General features: G+C 64.4%; 1 protein-coding gene and 1 long non-coding RNA gene across 2 annotated transcripts; one reads left to right on the forward strand and one right to left on the reverse strand.

The window, feature by feature from the left end:
- Window positions 1–8: 8 nt before the first annotated feature.
- Window positions 9–1,315, forward strand: LOC113960472. The gene is made up of 2 exons (XR_003532036.1): window positions 9–60; window positions 159–1,315. It is a non-coding gene; the product is annotated as an uncharacterized LOC113960472 (long non-coding RNA).
- Window positions 1,316–1,785: 470 nt separating this feature from the next.
- ZDHHC5 (zinc finger DHHC-type containing 5) lies at window positions 1,786–17,068 on the reverse strand. Its single transcript, XM_027670084.1, has 12 exons — window positions 16,875–17,068; window positions 12,372–13,664; window positions 6,925–7,046; window positions 6,416–6,573; window positions 6,147–6,319; window positions 5,939–6,041; window positions 5,446–5,537; window positions 5,211–5,343; window positions 4,695–4,818; window positions 3,798–3,910; window positions 2,778–3,658; window positions 1,786–2,356 (listed from the first exon to the last, which is right to left on the reverse strand). Exons 2-12 carry the CDS (start codon window positions 12,473–12,475, stop codon window positions 2,197–2,199), a joined length of 2,163 nt encoding a protein of 720 aa, XP_027525885.1. The 5' UTR covers window positions 12,476–13,664; window positions 16,875–17,068; the 3' UTR covers window positions 1,786–2,196.
- Window positions 17,069–18,240: the final 1,172 nt, after the last annotated feature.

Raw genomic sequence — 18,240 nt, forward strand, 5'->3', positions numbered from 1 at the left:
AAGAAAAAAGAGGAGGATCCGGAGCGGAAGAGGAAGAAGAAAGAGAAGAAGAAAAAGAAGGTGGGTAGGGAGAGCCAGGGTCCAGTTCCCAGCCCGTGTGTCCCTGGGAGGCTACTGCCCAGCAGCTCTCAGGGGCTCTGTCTGTCCTTCCTCCACAGAACCGGCACAGCCCGGAGCACCCGGGCGTGGGCAGCTCCCAGGCCAGCAGCAGCTTACGGTGAGACCACCCCAGCACCGCCCCGGGGACCCCCTGGCCGACGGCCCCGGCTGACCCTGGGCAGGGGCACTGGGCTGGCCTGTCCACCACCCCCCCCCGGCAGGGAGGACACCCCCACAGCCCCCTGGGACCAGAGGCACAGACTCTGCGGGTGCTGACCTCGGGCTTTTGTACCAAAAGACCCCGGAGCGTCGGGGCCTGTTTTTTAGTTACCTCTGAAGTAAAGTCTCTGCTCTGGGGGCTGCGGCTGCTGCGACCCTCGGCCATCACGGCGTGGGGAGCAGCCCTGAGCGAGGGCTCCCTGGAGTGTGCACGGTCAGCACCACCCTGAGCTCCTGCCCCGGCTCTCAGCCTGGCTCCTGCCTTGGCTTTGGCCTTGTCCTGCTCTGGCCCTCACCTCCCAGGCCTGCTGAGGACAGGGGGGACCCCTGGACAGGCACCGTGTCCCTGCGTGGAGGTGGCAGCTGCCGCGGGCACCGGGATCTCCAGCAGCAGTCACAGAGGCTGCCACAGCCCTCCTCTGGATCTCGAGCCTCACCAGCACCTGCCACACCTTCCCTGGAGCAGTTTTCCCCATGCCTGGAAAATCCTTACCTTCCGTGGGAGCAGTTTGCCCAAAAGCAGCCCCAGGAGGTGCCTCCCCAAAACGCAGCTGGGCTTGGCTATCCCCCAGGCCTCCTTCCCTCTCCCCCCCCCTCAGGATGGGGAAGGCTGAGACCCCAAGGAACAGGAGCTCCTCCATCCCTGGACGCCAAACAAAGCACACGCACGGCCCCGGGGTGGCTCATTAAATATCCTTTTATTCCTCGTTTTTAAAATGGCTGATAATAATAAAAAACCCTGGCGTGGCTCTGCGGGGCCACGGGAGCTGTTGCCGTAGAGAAAAGAGTCCGGTGGTGCCTGCAGGGCCACGGCTTTGCCCAGGCAGGGCAGGGGATGGGGAGCACGGGGCTCCTTGGCTGCGGTTTGTTTTTTGTTTTTTTTTTTTTTTTTTTTTGGCATGTGATGAGAAAAATATTGCTTTCCGGGGATGTGCCCCACGGACCTGCCTCTTCCCCGAGCAAACGGAAATAAAAACACCCCTGTGACAGCGAGAAACCCCATCGGAATCATTAACAAAAAAAGGCAACAAAACCAACACCCGCAACACCACTCCCCCCCTCCCCGGCCCGACCACAGCCCTCAGGGAAACGGAGAAAGAGCAAAAACCGTGGGTGGGGGAGGCTGGAGTCCAGGAGGGGCTGGGGGTGTGGGGAGGGGGCTGCCCCCGTCCTACCTTGTCTGTGGGCCCCCGGGGGGGCTGGAGGCTGACCAAGGTGGGGAGAGCATCTGAGGCCTTGGGATAGGGCACCCAGAGGGGCACCTGGCACCCCAGAGCCCTGTGGCCCTGCTGTGGGTGGGACAGCGACGCCCAGGACCTGCACTGGGGGCCCTACATCCCTCCTTTGGGGACGGGGTCAAGGTGGGGGGAAGGGGGCACAGACCCCCAGGAAGTTTTTTGGGTGTTTAATTTATTTAATTTTTGTTTTTTTTTTTTTTTTTTTTTTTTTTTTTTTTTAATATTTATATTTATATATATAGATATTTATATATACACACACCTGGTAACTCGGAAAGAGAAAAAAAATAGAATCCGTAACAATAATAATAATAATAAAAAAAAGTATTCTGGTTTAAAAACAATCCGTTCCTACCACGCCAGGCGAGCGGGTGATTGCACAAGGCCCACAGGTGGCTGGCGCAGCCGAGGCGGTGCCGGGGCTGCAGCTTCCCCCTCCCCTTTTCCCCCCAGAGTCTTCCCCCATCCCCCCGAGGGTGTGTGCCAGCCCCTGCGGCCCAGGGGGTGGAGAAGGGAAGGGCAGGGGGTGCAGCTGGGCCGTGCCCCCGCCTGGCTCCCCCCGGGAGTCCACGAGCGTCGGGCAGCGCGTCCCTGGGGGCCGCCGGGGAGGAGGGGAGGGGGCGAGGAGCGGCTCTGCCCCTCATACCGAGATCTCGTAGGTGGTGCCCCCCACGCCCGACACCTTCTTGACGCCGCCGCGGGTGGGGCTGCTGAGGGGCACGGGGCCCGGCGGGGCTGAGCCCAGGCTCTTGGGCTGCCCGTTGGACTTGCTGTAGGCTGTTCTCATCTGCACCTCGTCCCTGCGGGGAAGGAAGGACGGACACGGGGGTGTCAGGAGCGGGGACGGCTCATCTCGGCCACAGCCCTGCCCTCCCCAGGGACCCCCAGCCCACTCCAGCTCCCGAGGGGCCCGTGGAGGTGTGGGGGGCACCAACTCTGTTCCGGGAAGAGGAGGACTTCCCTTGCCCTCCCCAGGGACCCCCAGCACTCATAGGCCACTCCAGCTCCCGGGGGGGTGACCAAGGAGCTATGGGGGGCACCAGCTCTAGTTCTGGGAGGAGGATTTCTTTTGCCTTCCCTCAGGCAACCTGCAGCATCTCTCTGCATTTTGCTGCCCCAGCGGGGTTGGAGGGGCACTGGGCAGGGGGGCACTGAGCAGCCACCTCCCTGCAGGGTGAGGGTCCCACCCCAGAGGCACTGCTGTGCCTGTGCCGTACTCACTTTGGTGCCAGTAAGGGCTGCAAGGCCACCTCCTCCGTCTCGGGGCCGCCAGCCTGCGAGGCTGTTTTTTGGCTGCTGTAAGACACGGATTTGCCCAGGTGGGGGGCGGCGGGCTGGTCGGGGGAGCCCAGCGAGCGCACCCGCAGCGCCGGGGGGGGCTCGGGCTTCCCGAAGCGGGGCAGGGCCGGGCGGGTGAGCGGGTTCTTGCCCAGCGGCGAGCGCTTCGAATCGTCCGAGGAGGAGCTGGTGCGGGGGGCGTTGCTGGAGGCCGGCGTCGACTGGATGCCCGAGTCCGCCAGCCCCGCGTCCTCCTCCCGGCCCGGGGCCGGCGGCTGCTGCAGCAGCTTCTCCCGCTCCTGGATGGAGGCCACGATGTGGCGGGACAGATTGTCATAGCGCACGGGCGAGGGCTCGCGGGGCGCCGCGTGCTTGGGGGAGGCGGCGCCGGCGAAGCGGCCGTGCAGGTCGGTCTCTCGCTGCTGGGCGATGCGGGCCGACAGGAAGGGCGAGGTGTAGCCCACGGGCGGGTCGGGCTCCGGGCCCGCCTGCACCGACTCGAAGTCAGGGCTGTCGGAGGGCGTGAGCAGGCTGTCGTAGGAGAGGCTGCCGTTGCGCGTCTGGTTCACCAGGCTCTTGTAGGAGGTGGAGGTGGTGCCCTCGGAGCGGATGGACTGGAGGTGGCCCGTCTCGAAGCCCGTGCCCTGCGCCGACTTGAGGCTGGAGGAGCGGGAGCCGCTGGACAGGGGGTCGAAGTGGAAGCTCTTGCCGAAGGTGGGCGAGCGGAAGCTCTCGGGCTCCAGGCTCGGCTCCGAGCGGTAGCTGGGCTTGTGGCCGCTCTCGCAGATGGAGTTGGGCTCCTTCAGGCTGTTCACTCGGCTCAGCTGAGGGGCAGAGGGACAGCAGTCACCCACGGAACGATAACAGGGTCCCTGCAGAGCTCTGGACACCCATCCCAAACCCTCCCCACACCAGGAACACCGTCCCCTCGGGGCCGGTCCTCCACACTGGGCCCAGCCTTACCTTGGCGCTGGTGGAGTGGGGCAGGGCCGCCGAGCTGCTGCTGCTGCTGTAGCCGGGCCGGTACTTGTACATGGTGGGAGTCGGGGGGCTGTCCTTGCCTAGCAGGCTGCTGTCTGCACCGGGACAGAGAGGGGCACGCTCAGGGGGGCAGCGGCTCCCCAGGGCTGCGGGGAAGGAACGCACCCAGCCCTGCCCTCCCTACCCAAGAACCAGCTCCGAGCCTGGGGCGGACAGACCGGGGAGGGAAGGAGGGAGGGGCTGGAGGGGAGGCGCAGCGGGGCGGGAGAGACGGAGCGGGATGAAGGGGTGTCCCCACAGCCACGTGTGTGGGGCTGGCACTTCCGCGCCCCTGCGGCAGCCCCGGCTGGGTGACACCCCGGGGGGGTGCACTGCACGGGGGTGCCGGGGCGCTCCCCCCAGGGACACACACACTGCAGCCCTCGGTGGGCAGCGGGGCGGGGCGGTGGAGCCCAGCCGGGGCCGGGAGAGCTGTGGGGTCTCCAGCTGCTGCGGGAAGCAGCTGCCACAGGCTCTGCCCGTCACATCCCACCTCTGGCCGAGCCCACGCAGGAGCCGGCCGAGACGCGCTGTGCCGCCGAGCCGGGCCCGCCACCGCTTCGCCTCCTCCGTCCCGGCAGCGTGGGTGGCTGCAAGGCACAGCTCCCCGAGGCTCCGGGCAGCGCCGCGCCGGCTCGGCCTCCTGGCTGTGACCGTCCCGCAGGCTTCTCCAAGCACGAGGGGCCGCACACAGCGGCCCGGGGAAGTGCGGCGGTGCCGATGTGCTCCGGGTCTGCCCTGCAGCCTGTTAAAGCCGCCTAGGGCCCTGGCTCCTGGCCTGCCTGGCACAGCCCTGGGCTCCCTTCCCAGCGGCTGCCGGGGCCCTGGTGCCCTCCTTACCCTCGGTGGTGGCCAGGGTTAAGTGTGTCCTCAGGCCCGTGTAGCGGCTGAGGTCGGGCTTAGGTGGGGGTGGCGGCTCGGCGTCAGCAGACTGGCTCTCCGTCACTTCCAGGCTCCCCTTGGACTGCAGAGACAAAGCGCAGGGGGGGTCAGAGGGGGCCGAGGGCTCAGCCCCCCCGGGCGGGCAGGGAGTGGGCAGTGGTGCTGGGGGCTCTCGCTGCCCCCCGGGCCATCCGACAGACCGCGCGCTCGGGGCTGGAAGTGCCAAGGAGGGGGGACTTCCAAAGGGTGCTGTGCGGGGAAGGACGGGACCGGGAAGGGCAAAGCCTCATGTGGCCGCTGCCACATGGGAGGGACACGGTTTCTGTCTCATGGAGACACCAGAACAAGACGACACGGAGGGGGACAAGGGACGTGACCAGGCTCACTCGGTTCTCTACTCACGGATGCAGGCTCGCACCCCTGGGCTCCGTGGAGGGCCCCAGCGCGGGCAGCGCTGGTCCCCACCTTCCTCACCTTCGTCCTCTTCAGCTCTGTCTGGATACCGTTGTCCATGATCTTGACGGTGATCTGACCATCCGACACCTCGGGCCGCAGGAAGGGGGGTCTCACCAGCACCGTCTGCTCGGCCTTCGGGCGCCCGAGGTACCTGGGGAGGGGGCGGGAGGAAGGTCACGGCCTGGTGGTTTCCCTGTGGACGCCAGGGCCGGGTGTGATGGGGGCCAGGGGTACCTGCACTGCCTGGGCTCACCTGGGGGCTGGGGAGCTGCAGAGGACCCGGCTGACGTTCTTACAGCAGCCGTTGGTGAAGGGGTTGACACCCCCACGGAACTTGCCCGTTACCTGCGGGGTAAAGGAGTGTCACGGCCTCGGGGCAGGCAGGGACCGTGGGGGGCTCGGCCCAGCCAGCCATGCCAGGGTTTGTCCAGCAGCCTCAGGACAATCTCCAAGGACAGAGATACTCAGAGATCCTCTCCCTTATCCTGGTCCCTGTTTAAGTGTTCAACTATACCCTGGAGATGGAAAGGTCTCCCTGATTTCGCCTCCCGCCCCCCAGAAGTGCCCGCCCGGCTCCATCTTCTGGCAGCACCCCCAACACCAGGCTGCCCCTCAGACAACCTGTGCTCTGCCCCTCCAGCTCAGGGGCCTCCCCCTGCCTCAATCCAGCCCATCCACACCCACCCTGCTCCGGGGAGCCCCAAAACGTGTTCGTAGGTGGCCTCACCGTAGCCCCACGGGCCTACCTGTTCGTTGGTAGTGCGGCCCCTGGCCACGAGCACCACGTGGAACCCCGTCAGGCCAGCGACGGGAATGAAGAACAGCCCGGCCACGCACATCACCACCATCCTGCCGCAGCCAGCTAAGGAGGAGCCGCAGTCCCGCTCGGCACCACACCAACCCACCGCCCCCCACCGCCCCCCGCCCGCCCCCCACGGCCCGTGGGGAGGATACGTGACGGCCATGCGGACGCCGGAGAGCTCCTCCACCTGGTAGAGCACGTAGAGCAGCCCGAAGCCAAAGACCCCCATGATGTGCGTGGTGAGCGACAGCAGGAAGAGGAAGAAGTAGCGGTAGTTGCGCCGCCCGATGCAGTTGTTGACCCAGGGGCAGTGGTGGTCGAACTCCTGCCGGGGGGGGGGGTGGGGGGGGCTCGGTGAGGGGGTGCTGCCGGGGCTCCCTGCCCTGCCCCGGGCACGGCAGAGGCCCCGGGAGCTCCTCACCTCCACGCAGTTGTCGCAGACGCTGCAGTGGGAGCAGCGCGGCGGGCGGTAGAAGCGGCAGGTCGCGCACCACTTCATGCGCACCTGGATGCCCTTGATCTCCACCGTCTTGTAGAGAGGGGCCCGGAAATCGTCCTCCTTGTCCTCGTCCTCCTCAGCTGGTGGGGACACCCCGGCACGGCCACGCGTCAGGGCCCGGCCAGCCCCTGCCTGCCCGAGCCGGAGGCACCCGGCGTTGCCCGGCTGGCACCCGGCAAAGGGACCCCCAAACACAGCCTGGGGGCCTCTCCCCAGCCTTGCCCCAGAATCCCGACACCACCCAAGCCCCAGGGGCCCGACACGGGGTGCTGAACCCAGAGCTGGCGTCCATGTCACCGCCCGATCCCACCGGGCAGGGTGAGGAGAGCTCTCCACCAGCCTTTTGGGACCCAGAAACGCCTTCTACCTCAGAGGAAGGGTGAAAGGAGGCAGCTCTACCCAAGACCCTCGCTGGTCGGAGCCGGACTCACCTCGTGGGAATATGCCCGGGTCCATGAAGGTGGCCATGCTGAAGTTGGCGAGCACGAAGAGGAAGACGACGGCATTGTAGGCGGGGATGATGGGGGAGACGTAGAGACTGAGCCCCGGGCACCTGCAGGCACAGCAGCAGTGAGACCCCTTGGACCCCTCCACTGTCCCTACAGCTCCACCCAGTGCCCCCCACACCCAAACCAGAGCTGTGCCTGGGCCACTTCTGCAGCCCAGGAAGCACCCTGAGGGCACGGTGGGACGGCTCCAGGCATCATCCATCAGGGATCGAGACCCTCGCTCACCCCTTGTGCCCACAACCCCTTGGGATCCCACTGACACACAGAGCAGCCGTGGTGGGAACAGGGAGAGCCAGGCTGTTGGCACGGGGGGGCACCCAGGGGGACCCACCAGAAAATGCCTGTGCTTCGCCCTCCCTGTGCCCCACCGGCTGCACGGGGCGCAGAGGGGACCTGCGAGAGGGCACGAAACCAGCGCCAGCTCCAGCGCCTCCAGAGCTGCTCCCTGCTCCTCACATCCCAGAGACAGCTCTGGTGGGACACTGGGACCCCAACCAGCGCCCAGCTCCTCCAGGAGGGAATCACCCTGCTCCCTCCTGCCCCAGCAGGCAGCACGCTCAGGACAGCGGGCTTCCCCCTCGGAGGCGCCAGCGTAATTCCCTAATCTGCTTTGCTGCTGGGATTTAATCCCGCAGATCTAGGGCAGCATCTGTCCCTCTCTTCCCCCCGCCGCGCCGAGCGCCGATGGATTTGGGTGGCCGGAGCAGCGCGGGGCTGGGCGGGCAGGGCGACATATGGTGCCAGCGCCGTAATCCCCTGCAGGTTGGGGTCAAGGGGCAGGCACTGGGCCCGTCCCCTCCTCCACCATCACCCGCGGGGACGGGTCCCACTGCCGGCCAGGCAGCCCCTGTCCTTGTCACTGCAGCCCTGGGAGCCCCGGCAAGGCTCCAGCTGGGAACGAACCCCTGGAGTAGGGCTCTGCCCCCAGTGCAGGGCTGCCCTGGGGAGGGCAGATGTGGCAGGGGGTGGGGGAGTGGGCACACCTGCCTGGCACACACCTGCCTGGCACACACCTCCCTGGCTCACACCTGCCTGGCTCACACCTGCCTGGCACACACCTGGCAGCGCAGAGGGCGAGGCGGGCAGGGCGCTCCCAGCACCAGGCACGGCTCTGTGCCCCGGGGAGGGTGGGAATCGTCAGTGGGACCTGCTCTCACAAGCCAAGGCCAAGGCTGTCCCCATCCAGGTGCAGCAATGAGGGCAGCAGGAGAACGGGAAGGGCAGACCCTCGGCTTCGGGAGAGTGCTGAGAGCAGCGCAGCGGGGCCGAGCCCTGCTCTGCCACCCGCACACTCCTCCTCCTCCTCCTCCTCATCTTCCTCGGGGACACCTCCAGGCCCCACACACAGGACCAGGCTGCTCCTGCAAACCATCTTCCCACCAGAGCCCCTTCCTCAGGAGCCGCCCTCCCAGGCACGCCGGGCGCTGCCTCCCTGCTCTGTATCGGGACAGCATCTCCTGGCGTGTCACCCCAAGCTCTGCTCCGGGCTGGGGAGTGGCTCCAAGCCTGGCACTGGCCCTGCCAGCCCTGCTGCCTCCTCTGGAAGCCGGCCAGGAGGATTCTCCACAGCTGGGACAGGCTGGAGAGGAGGAGCCCTCTCCGATCTGTGCTCCGAAACCCTGGGAGAGCAGTGCTGGAGGCACGGGACCTACGTGACAGCAACATGGGCCACAGCCCAATCGAGGGAAGAATCACAGAATCATGGAACCACTGAAGTGTTCAGGTTGGAAAAGCCCTCCAAGATCACAGAGTCCAACTGTTCCCCCAGCACTGCCAAGGCCACCACTGAACCATGTCCCTGAGTGCCACATCCATGCTGGTGTTTTTTGAACACCACCAGTGGGCTGGTGACTCCACTGCTGCCCTGTACAGCCTGTTCCAGGACTGGACAACCCTTTCCATGAGGAAATTTTCCCTAATATCCAACCTCAATTGCAATCTGAAGCAATCTTGTCCCATCGCTTCTTCCTTGAGAGAAGACACCGACCCCCACCTGGCTCCAGCCTCCTCTCAGGGAGTTGTGGAGAGTGAGAAGAACACACCAGAGCCAAGGACCCCACATCCCTGAGCTGAGCTCCCCAGCTCTGCTCTCTGCCAGAGGGAGAGGGGCAGGAGGCTCAGAGGAGCCCTAAAAGTAGCAAATGCCCTTCCAGGAACCCTGTGGAAGGAGCTCCTCTCTCCAGGAAGGGAAATCCCAGCCCAAACCTTTGCTGGAAAGAGATGGAGGGGAGCCAGGAAGGCCCGTGGCTGGGCAACCCTCCTGCACAGGGAACAGCCAACAGCCAGGCCAAGCCAAGCACATGGCCTGGATCCTCGAGAGACAGGGAAAGATTCAGCTGCCTTGGAAAGCTCTGGGGCAGGCAGAGAGGGAAGAACTGGGGTGGAGCATTCCTGGTCATGAGCACAACGCCGGGGTCTCCTCCCCAGCAGCCCGCTGCCCTCCCGGCTCTCCCACACCCAGGCACCCCCGTGGGAGACAGGAATCCCCACGGAGCCAGGGGCCACAAAGCCAGGGAGTCACCTCCCGGGACCAACTGCACCCACAGGAGGGAGCAGGGTCCTCCACAGGGAGCAAAGGTGCTGCCCATCCCTGAGGGAACCTCCTTATTGGGAGCACGAGGTGCTCCTGCCTTTTGCTCTCCCGGACAGAGAGCGTGGGGCTGCAGGCCCTGCCCCGACCCCAGGGACGGCCCCGGGGAGAGCGGGCGCCAGCTCCTCAGGAGCAGGAGGAGGAAAAGGAAGATGAGGAGGAGGAGGAGGGAGGCTCCTCGCCATCACGGCCACGCAGGTCCCGCAGCACCCATCGGGTTCCCCCTCGGGATTGGACCGGGATGCAACACGCCCATCGCCAGAGGAGCTGTCGGGACTTGTCCCTGGCAGCACATGAGAGAACTCTGGGAACCTCAGGCACCCTGAGTCACACCTGGATGCAAGACAGGCTTTTTGCCACCAGTCATGCCCGGAGAAGCCCGTCCCTCCCTGCTGGCTCCCCGTCCCCTCCACAGCCCCTCATCCCCTGCTCTCTCCTGGAGCAGAGCCGTCCCCAGGATGCCTCTCTTCCCTCTGGCTCTCCAAGGCCCTGGCACCAACACAGTCGATCCCTGCATGCCCTGACCCTCCTACAAGTTTAGGTCCCACTGGGAGCGGGCACAGCACCATTTCCCAATGGCACCAGTCCATGTCCTGGCTCCAGAAGGGACAGGGAGCCTGATAACCAACCACACCAGGAGCTGGGACTGGCCAGCAGGGAGATGAAGGAATGGACAAATGGACCCCACGAGGGAGCTTCCATCCTAAATCAGCACCTCTCTGAGAGCCCAGCAAGCCTGGGACCCTTGCTCCTCCCAGAGAAAGGCAGGAACATCCCCTCTCCCACTGCCCCCCCCCTCCAGCCCAGCCGGCCTCGGCTCATTTCCACAGCCACGTGCTCGGCAGCAGCTCCTCATTAAATTAATCAATTAAAGAGAGTTCTTGGCCCAGAGATACGAATCCTGGAAGGACCAAAAGGCGTCCAGTGGATATGCTGGAAGTAACACAGCCGGAGCCTGGAGAGCTGGGCAGAGCCCTGGCTGCTCCCTGCCTGGGGGAGGCCTCCCAGAGCACCCCTCCCCAGCTTCCACCGTGCTTCCCAAAGGATGAGCCTGAGGTGGGATGCCAACAGCGAGCAGGGCAGCTGGCAGCTGCTCCAGCTCTCCTGGTCCAGGCGGGCAAGGCTCACCCTGGCCCTCAGAGGAGGTAAACCCCAGGCACAGTGTCCCTGCCACCCCGCTCCAGCACCAGGCTGTTCCCAGGGAACAGCAGGGCAGCTGCCCCCCGGCTGAGCCCCGTGTGAGCGCCGTGCCCGGGGTTTCACGGGCTGTTCTCAAGTAGGTTAAACAACACCGCTGACCTGTAATTACAGCGACCTGCCCAGCTGTTGCTGCCCTGGCCAAACCTGCTCCGCGGCGCCGGCTCCGGCGCTGCCTCTCACCCCTTGCTGATAAGAGGCTGCTCCCGGCGCTGCCACAGCCCCGGGCCGGGATGGGCTTGGGGGTCCAGCTGCCTGGAGGGCCCCCCAAAGCACGGCTGCAGAGGCAGCCTGTCCCTCCCAGGTCACGCACGGGGTGTCACGCACAGTGCAGAGGGCAGCGCCCGCTCCCCCCGCTTCTCCTGCATCCCTCTGGAGCTGGAGCACGGTCAGCGACTTCCACAGGCGTCTGGCAGCCTGGAGCAGCCAAACCTGGAGCCTGGGAGCTGGGTGACCGCTCGGTGTCCCAGCAGGGGACGGCCACACGTGCTGAGTGACACCACCAGCTGCACCCGAGCCGGACAGGGCGAACCAAACCCACTCTCCCCTTCAGTTGTCAAGTTTCCCTGTCACTGCCTGGTGGCTCCCAGGTGCCAAAGCCACAGTGACCTTCCCACCACCATCACGGGGAGTGGCAGGAGCCACCACACCCAGCCCTTCAGCCTCCTGCAGCTCCAGCTGACCCCCAGCAGGAAAACCCCAGGGAGCAGGAGAGGCTTCCCGGAGCAGACGGTGCACCCCCTTCCCACCAGCCAGGACCCCAAACACATCCCCACTCAGATCCCACCCCAGGGACAGGATTTGGTAGCTGGTGCTGCTGCCACGCTCCAGCTTTCCTGCCTGGCACACCATTCCTGCCTGGCACACCATTCCTGCCCGGCACATCCTGCCTTGGCTGCTGCTGCTCCCTCCCAGGCTCAGAGCTGGCACAGCAGCCTGGCCCCCTCCTCAACACCCCCAGGCCCTGTCACTAAGGCACGTGGCACGGGGCAGGGAGGTCCTACAGGAGAGAGCAGTCCAGGGACATCCCCACTCCTCCCCAGCAGCCAGGACAATCTCCCACCCTGGCGGACCCCCACGGCCCTGGTGACCTGTTGGCCACCCCCTCGGGCCCTCTCCAGGGACAGTGAACCCTTGTTTGCCCAGGGCAGGGCTGACACCGACAGCCAGTGATCCGTGCAGAGGGCAGAGTTCTCCTCCCTGAACTCTCCTTTGCGGCTCACAAATCGATTACAAAGCTCCAAAAATAACACGGATCCTGCCCCGGCCCAACCAATCCACCCTGCCTGGCCACAAAAGGGAAAGTGAGCCGTGTGGTTTCCACCCACAGGTCACAAACCAGCCTCCAGCCCCTCTGATCTGGAGCTGAGTGGTGACAGGGTGCCTCACCAGGACCCCTAGCTGGGGAAAACTGACTGACACGGGTCCTGCTGCTCCAAGGGCCACCAGGCCACTCCACCACCCGGAGCACAACATCCCCCCCTTCTCTCCGGGAGGAAGTCCCAACCCCTCTCCCTATTTCCCCACGTCCCCTGTCGCCCCCTCCAGCCCTCCCCGCCCTGGCCGAGCCACCGGGACTCACGTGAAGGCAAAGAAGAGGGTGGTGGCTCCCACTAGGAAGATGGCAGCAGCGGAGACCGGGACGTACTTGCTGGGTTTGAATCTCTTTCCAGAGGCTGCTGGCATGTTGGAGCTGTGGTGGGGGGTCCGCCCCGCAGCATAGCCCAGGCCCCGAGGGAGTCAGAGCAGGACAAGAAGGGGAGGGGGACAAGGGCCGACCCCTTCCCGGCCTCCGCGCCCGCTCCCAGGCCAAGCTCCGACCTGGACGGATAATCCGGACAAGCCTCTGGAGCTGGTGGCCCAGGAGAGGAGCCCACCCTACGCCCTGCCCTGCGAGAGCTCTCGGGCGCAGGGGAGGAGGTTTAAAACCATCAAAAATTCAGAGCAGGGCAGGGGATTTGAGTTTCAAACAGCCGTCGGAGCGGGAATGCCGGGAGCCCCTCGCGAGCCTCGCTCTCCGTCAGGAAACAGGCAGCCAAGGTTCCCAGGGGAGGGAATTCCCCAGGCTCGCTCGGCGCTTCCCACCCGGCCAGCACCCCGGGAGGAGCACGGGATCAGCAAACTCCTTGCGAAAAAGCCACTCCGGGAGCCTCAGGGAAGCCACTTCTCCTTTTTAATCCGCCTCCTCCGCGGTGCCGGGGCTGCACGGGAGGAGGGGGTGGTCTCCAAGCAATCTGCCCCGGCTTCCTCGCGGCTGCCGTGCCTCCTCCTCCTCCTCCTCCTCCTCCCCTCGCTGGAGGGGTCACGGAAACACTCTCCCTGATTTCGCCGGGATCCGGGGCTGGCTGGCGGTGGCCGTTTAATTTTATTTATTTCTCTCTTGTCTGTTAAAGCCGAGGAACAGCTGGTGCAAGGTTGAGCTGTAAATCCTTTCTTTCGAGGGGGGCGGAGGGGAAGGTCTGGCACACTGTGGGTTTTCCTACTTGCTCCTTTCTCCTGAAGCCCCAGGCCCTTCCACGGGCTCGGTACCCACTCGGCGGCTGGGAACCGACAGGAATGGCATTAAATCCTCTCGGCAGCGACCATTTCCCAGCAGGTGAACTGGGGGGGACCTGGAAGGGGGCGTTCAGGGAGCTCCTTTACAACCCCAGCAGACACCCAAGGGTGGCAGTGGTGCTCAGCAGGTCTGTCTCACCCATGGCCCGGGAGGTGCGGGGGAAGATCTCAGTTTGTTCCAAACCACTTCATTTTTTCCTCCCCTTCCTTCAATAAAATCCTTCTTCATTCATCCATTCGTATTTTTTTTTTAAAAAAAAGAAAAAAAAAAGCTACATAAAAAACATTAAAACTTGAGGTCTGGCACGCCACAGCTCACCTGGAAAAAAAATAACAGCAGGAATTACTACGGCAAGAGAAGGGACAGAGCCATGGGTGAACACCCAGGGAGAGGCCAGCGAGCTCCCCAGTCCCTACCCCTTCTGTGACCCCCCCAAGAAACCACCCTGAGCCCCGAAGGAGTGGAGGGACCCCACAAATTCCTTCCTGCAGCTCCCGCTCAAATCCCAGCGCCAGCGAGCGCCAGCTCCCTGAGGTGCAGAGGCTGAGCAGAAGCTCCAGGACTTAACACAGGGGTGGAGATCACAAGAGGAAAAGACATTCAGGAGTCTCATCTCCTTCCCTGGAGGGTAGGAGACGGGAGAGGCCCGTGGAAAACACCATTCTCCCAACCGGACACGGCTTTGGCAGCTCTGGATTCATCAAGAACTGTAGTGTCAGGACAGGGGGGAATGGATCTGAACTGCCAGAGGGCAGGGTTAGGTGGGATACTGGGAGGAAATTCTTCCCTGTGAGGGTGCTGAGGCCCTGGCACAGGTTGCCCAGGGAAGCTGTGGCTGCCCCATCCCTGCAAGTGTCTAAGGCCAGGCTGGATGGGGCTTGGAGTAACCTGGGATAGAGGAAGGTGTCCACTAGGAAGCAAGGGGGTGAAACTGGACACCCTTCCAACCCAAACCATCCTGGGATGCCATGGTTCTATGAAGGACAGCTGGCTTTTCACTGGGCAGCCCCAAGTGCCTGAGGGTGCCCTTGGGAACATGCCACCCTTGGCTGATGACAAGGACGCAGGAGGGAGTGCCACGGACAACAGGAAAACCAAACCGTTCTGGAAACGGGAGCAGGAGGTCCCAACCTGCCCCCAAAACCCCAAACAGCCACGAGCCCACCCCACATCAATCACATCCCACCAGTTCCTGCTTGTCACCCACCCTCCCCTCACTGCCTCTGCCCAGGTCTGAACAGAGCCCAGCGTCTCCCTGCCTTCCTCCACCTCCCCAAGCTTTTCCTTCGGGGTGGACACAGGGAACTCTCTGGTGCTGACCAAACGTGGCTGGAGGCCGGGAGAGCTGCGGCCCAACATCAAAAAGGCACGTTTAATGACAAGGATGTGTTACAGTGAGCTGGGTCCAGTCCCAGCCACCCCGGCTGACTCACGGCCCGTCCTCCGCAGGACCCGAGCTCAACTTCCCACCCCAAGGTTTCACTGCCCTTGGGACGGGGAGGAAATGCAGGGACGATGCTCCGACCAGCCGGGAATGTGCTGGTTTCACCTGGCAGCAGCTCCAGTAACACCAGGGAAAGCTGTTTCCCGTGGCAGGGACAGAGCTCCCTGGAGAGCTGCAGCTTTCCAGCCCCGCTCTGCGCCCACCGGGCTTTGGGGAAAAGCACCAGCTCCTACACAGGGTTTGGGGAACAGCCCAGCACCCCACAGAGCTCAGCCCTGCGACAGGGGCCGACAGCAATTCCAGGATGGGCTATCAGCAATTCCAGGGCTGGGCTGTTGCAAGTTCAGGGCCGACAGCCCGGCTGATTGCTTTAGCAGGAGCAATCTGCTCCCAGCCCTTTGAACGCTCCGCCGTGGAGGCACAGCCACACCTCGGGCTCAAACAGACCCAGCCAAGCAGAAGGGGGTGTTCCCTGATATTCCTCCCTCCGGAGATCTCCACCCTCCCCCGGCGGCCCTGCTCTGCCTCGGCCCTTCCACCCCAAGATCCAGGTGCTCCAGTGCTTCACGTGGGGGTGATCCCTGCAGAGGTGCCGGAGCCAGCTCCCCGTGGAACCAGGTACCCGTGGGACAGGCCACCTGAGCTGGGGGGAAAGTCCCAAGTGCTGTCATTAGTGACACCCAAGCGAGATCTGATGCAAATGCATCCCTGTTTCGTGCCTGGAATAACTTCACAACTCACCAGGAGGCTGCCGAGCCCATCCCGACTCCCGGAGCCACGACACAGCTCTGGGAATGTCTCCCTGATCCCCACGGCATGGCAAGACCCCCTCAGAGCCCCCCAGCCCTGCCACAGAGGCCAGGGTAGAAGCCCAGCCCAGCCCAGCCTGCCTGAATCTCTGCTCTGCAGTCCCCAGGGTGCCCAGGAGAAACTCAAGGAAAATCCACCCCGAATTCCCACAGATGACACCAATCCAGGCCACGTTCCCACTGATTCTCTCCCAAACACACATGTTCCTCCCCAGCCACCCCCCTTCCCAGCCCTGCAACCTGCCCACCTATGGCCTACCGACCCCTCCTTTCCCTGCACCTTCTCCCCAAGCCCTTTGTCTCTCTGGCCACATTGTCCCCATCCACAAAGGGCCCTCACAAAATTCCCTGCTCCAAAGAGTCCCCAGCTCATCTCACTTCCACGTGACATATACAGGCTCTGCTCTTGCCTCCCATTCCTTTCCCTCTGCCACTTCCAGCCCAGCAACTCCTCCTCTCCTGCTCCTCCGGACCTGCCCTGCTCCTTCCTCCCCCAGTGCCTCTGTCACTGCTCACTCCCCTTTCCCTCTCCCACAGAAATTCCACCTATTTTTCCCATCCTAGCACTCCCCTTTCAGAGCATTTTCCCAGTCCTGCTCTGCTCAGCCACCTCTGGAGCGCTCATCTCCAGGGTTTCCCTGCACTCACACCGGGGAGCTGCTCCTGTTTCCCTCATCTCCCTTTCTGGGGATTTCCTTTAATTCCCAGTTCCCTCCCTCGGGACACGTGCAACTGCGACTGCTGCCACCTTCCACTTCTCTGGGCCTGCCTCTCCTTTTCTTGGGCCAAGGCCCTGCAAAGTCTCCCTGATTTCCTCCTCTTCCTCCAGCCCTTGTTCCTTCCACGCTTCCCACCCCATTCTGCTCATCTGCTGCAGTCCCCCTCCAGCCTTTCCCGACGCAGCCGTGGTGCTCCATGGCTTCTGAGACCTGAGACAGGACACAAGGGGTGAGGGAACCCGTGTGCCCAGCTCCCAGCCTTCCCTCCCTCGTGTCCCTGCGGCTCCTCGCTCTGCTCCTGCCTGGGAAGGAGGAAATACACCCGGGAATTAACCACATGGCTCCCACACCATCGCCCAGGATGGGAGGGGAGAGTTCCCTCTCGGTTCCCGGCTCCCAAACCTGCGTCACCCGCTGGGATCCGCAGCTCCCGACCTGCCCCGATCCGGCCGAGTTCCCATGGCGCAGGGCAAACACACAAACAATTCCTTCCACGTGAGGCAACTCCCAGACAGGGCAGATCCAGGGCTGCGCCGGGAGACGGGATGTGCTTTACCTGTTCCCACTTCTGTTTTGATCGGCTGCGCCCGGGGAGTTCCGCGGAGCCGTTCCAGAGATCGCCGCGTGCTCAGCCCCGGCACCAGGAGATTCCCTCCTCCCTCTGCAGCTCCTTCTGCTCCCCCTGTCCTCGCACGACCAGCTCTCACCTACCGCTTGACGTTTAAGACTCCCAAAATCCATCAGAGAGAGCGGAAACGTTCCCGAACCTGCCCCACCGCAGCCCCCCAGCACGAGATTCCCCTCTGGCCCCCGCCCTGTGTGCGAGCAGGAGCCCCTGCCCCGTTTTGGGGGACGCTTTCCTGCTTTCAGTTCCAAAGGAGGACGCACAGCAGCACGCGTTTGGACGCCGGGGCTGCTGGTGGAACTGCTGCATCCTGCACGGCCGCCTCCCTCCCACCCAGGTGGATGTACAGGGGTGTTGAGGAGGATGAACGCGGAAAATGGACCAATATTCCACCGCAGACAGCCAGAAGGCTGGAATCACTCTGTGCTTATCTCCTGCCCGGGGCTTACACCGCTCCCGTCCTCCTTTTCCGGCCCATCCCGCTGCTTTACGCGGGATTAGCCCCGTTTGATGGGCAAGGCAGGAGGAAACGGGGCTCGTCCATCGGGGCCGTGTCCCACCGGGCCCCACAGTGAGCAAATACAGACCCAGGCTCCTGTCACTGTGCCAGGACACACCGGGCACAGCCGCAGGTGGGAGTGTCCCCAAACAGGCCCCTCACAGGGGGAGTTCAGGGTCCCCCCTCAGACCCCCCTAATCACCCCCCTCTCCATCTCCAGCCGGGGCCCATGGCCCCGGGAACCAACGGGAATAAACGTCTGCTAGAGCAGCGCCTGGGCCCGAGGGAAGGAAGGTGATAACTGGATTAAGCCCAGGAAGAGGCTCCAAGATCAACTCTCCTTGTCCCGATCGAGACGAGCCTCTGGTGGCACCTTCACACCGCCCAAACCCACCCTGGAACAGAGAACCCTGCCTGCCGAGCGCCCAGACCCAGCTCTGTGCCGGAGCCGGCAGGTCCGGGGGAACCACTTCCCGGAGCCGCGGGGGACGCGGAGGCAGCCCATCCCCTTCCCGAACCGGCGGCACGCCGCGGCCGGGAATCCGCGGGGCGGGGGATTTGGGGAACCGCGGGGAGAGGCCGGGCTGGAGCCGCTCACCCCAAAAACCCCGCGGAGACGCGACCGCGCCGCCGGAGCGCGGAACGCGGCGGGGGAAGGTGCTCCCGGGGGCACCGGGGACGGGCCCGGCTGCGGGGCAGCGAGCGCGTCCCCCGGCGGGTTCCCGGCCCCAGCCCCCGGGGCACGGCGGAGCACGGCCCGCTGCCGGCGGGGCAGGACGAGGAGGAGGAGGAGGAGGA

The sequence above is a fragment of the Corapipo altera genome, unplaced genomic scaffold, assembly GCF_003945725.1.
Source record: "Corapipo altera isolate COAL_440 unplaced genomic scaffold, ASM394572v1 276, whole genome shotgun sequence".
In the NCBI taxonomy this organism is placed as follows: domain Eukaryota; kingdom Metazoa; phylum Chordata; class Aves; order Passeriformes; family Pipridae; genus Corapipo; species Corapipo altera.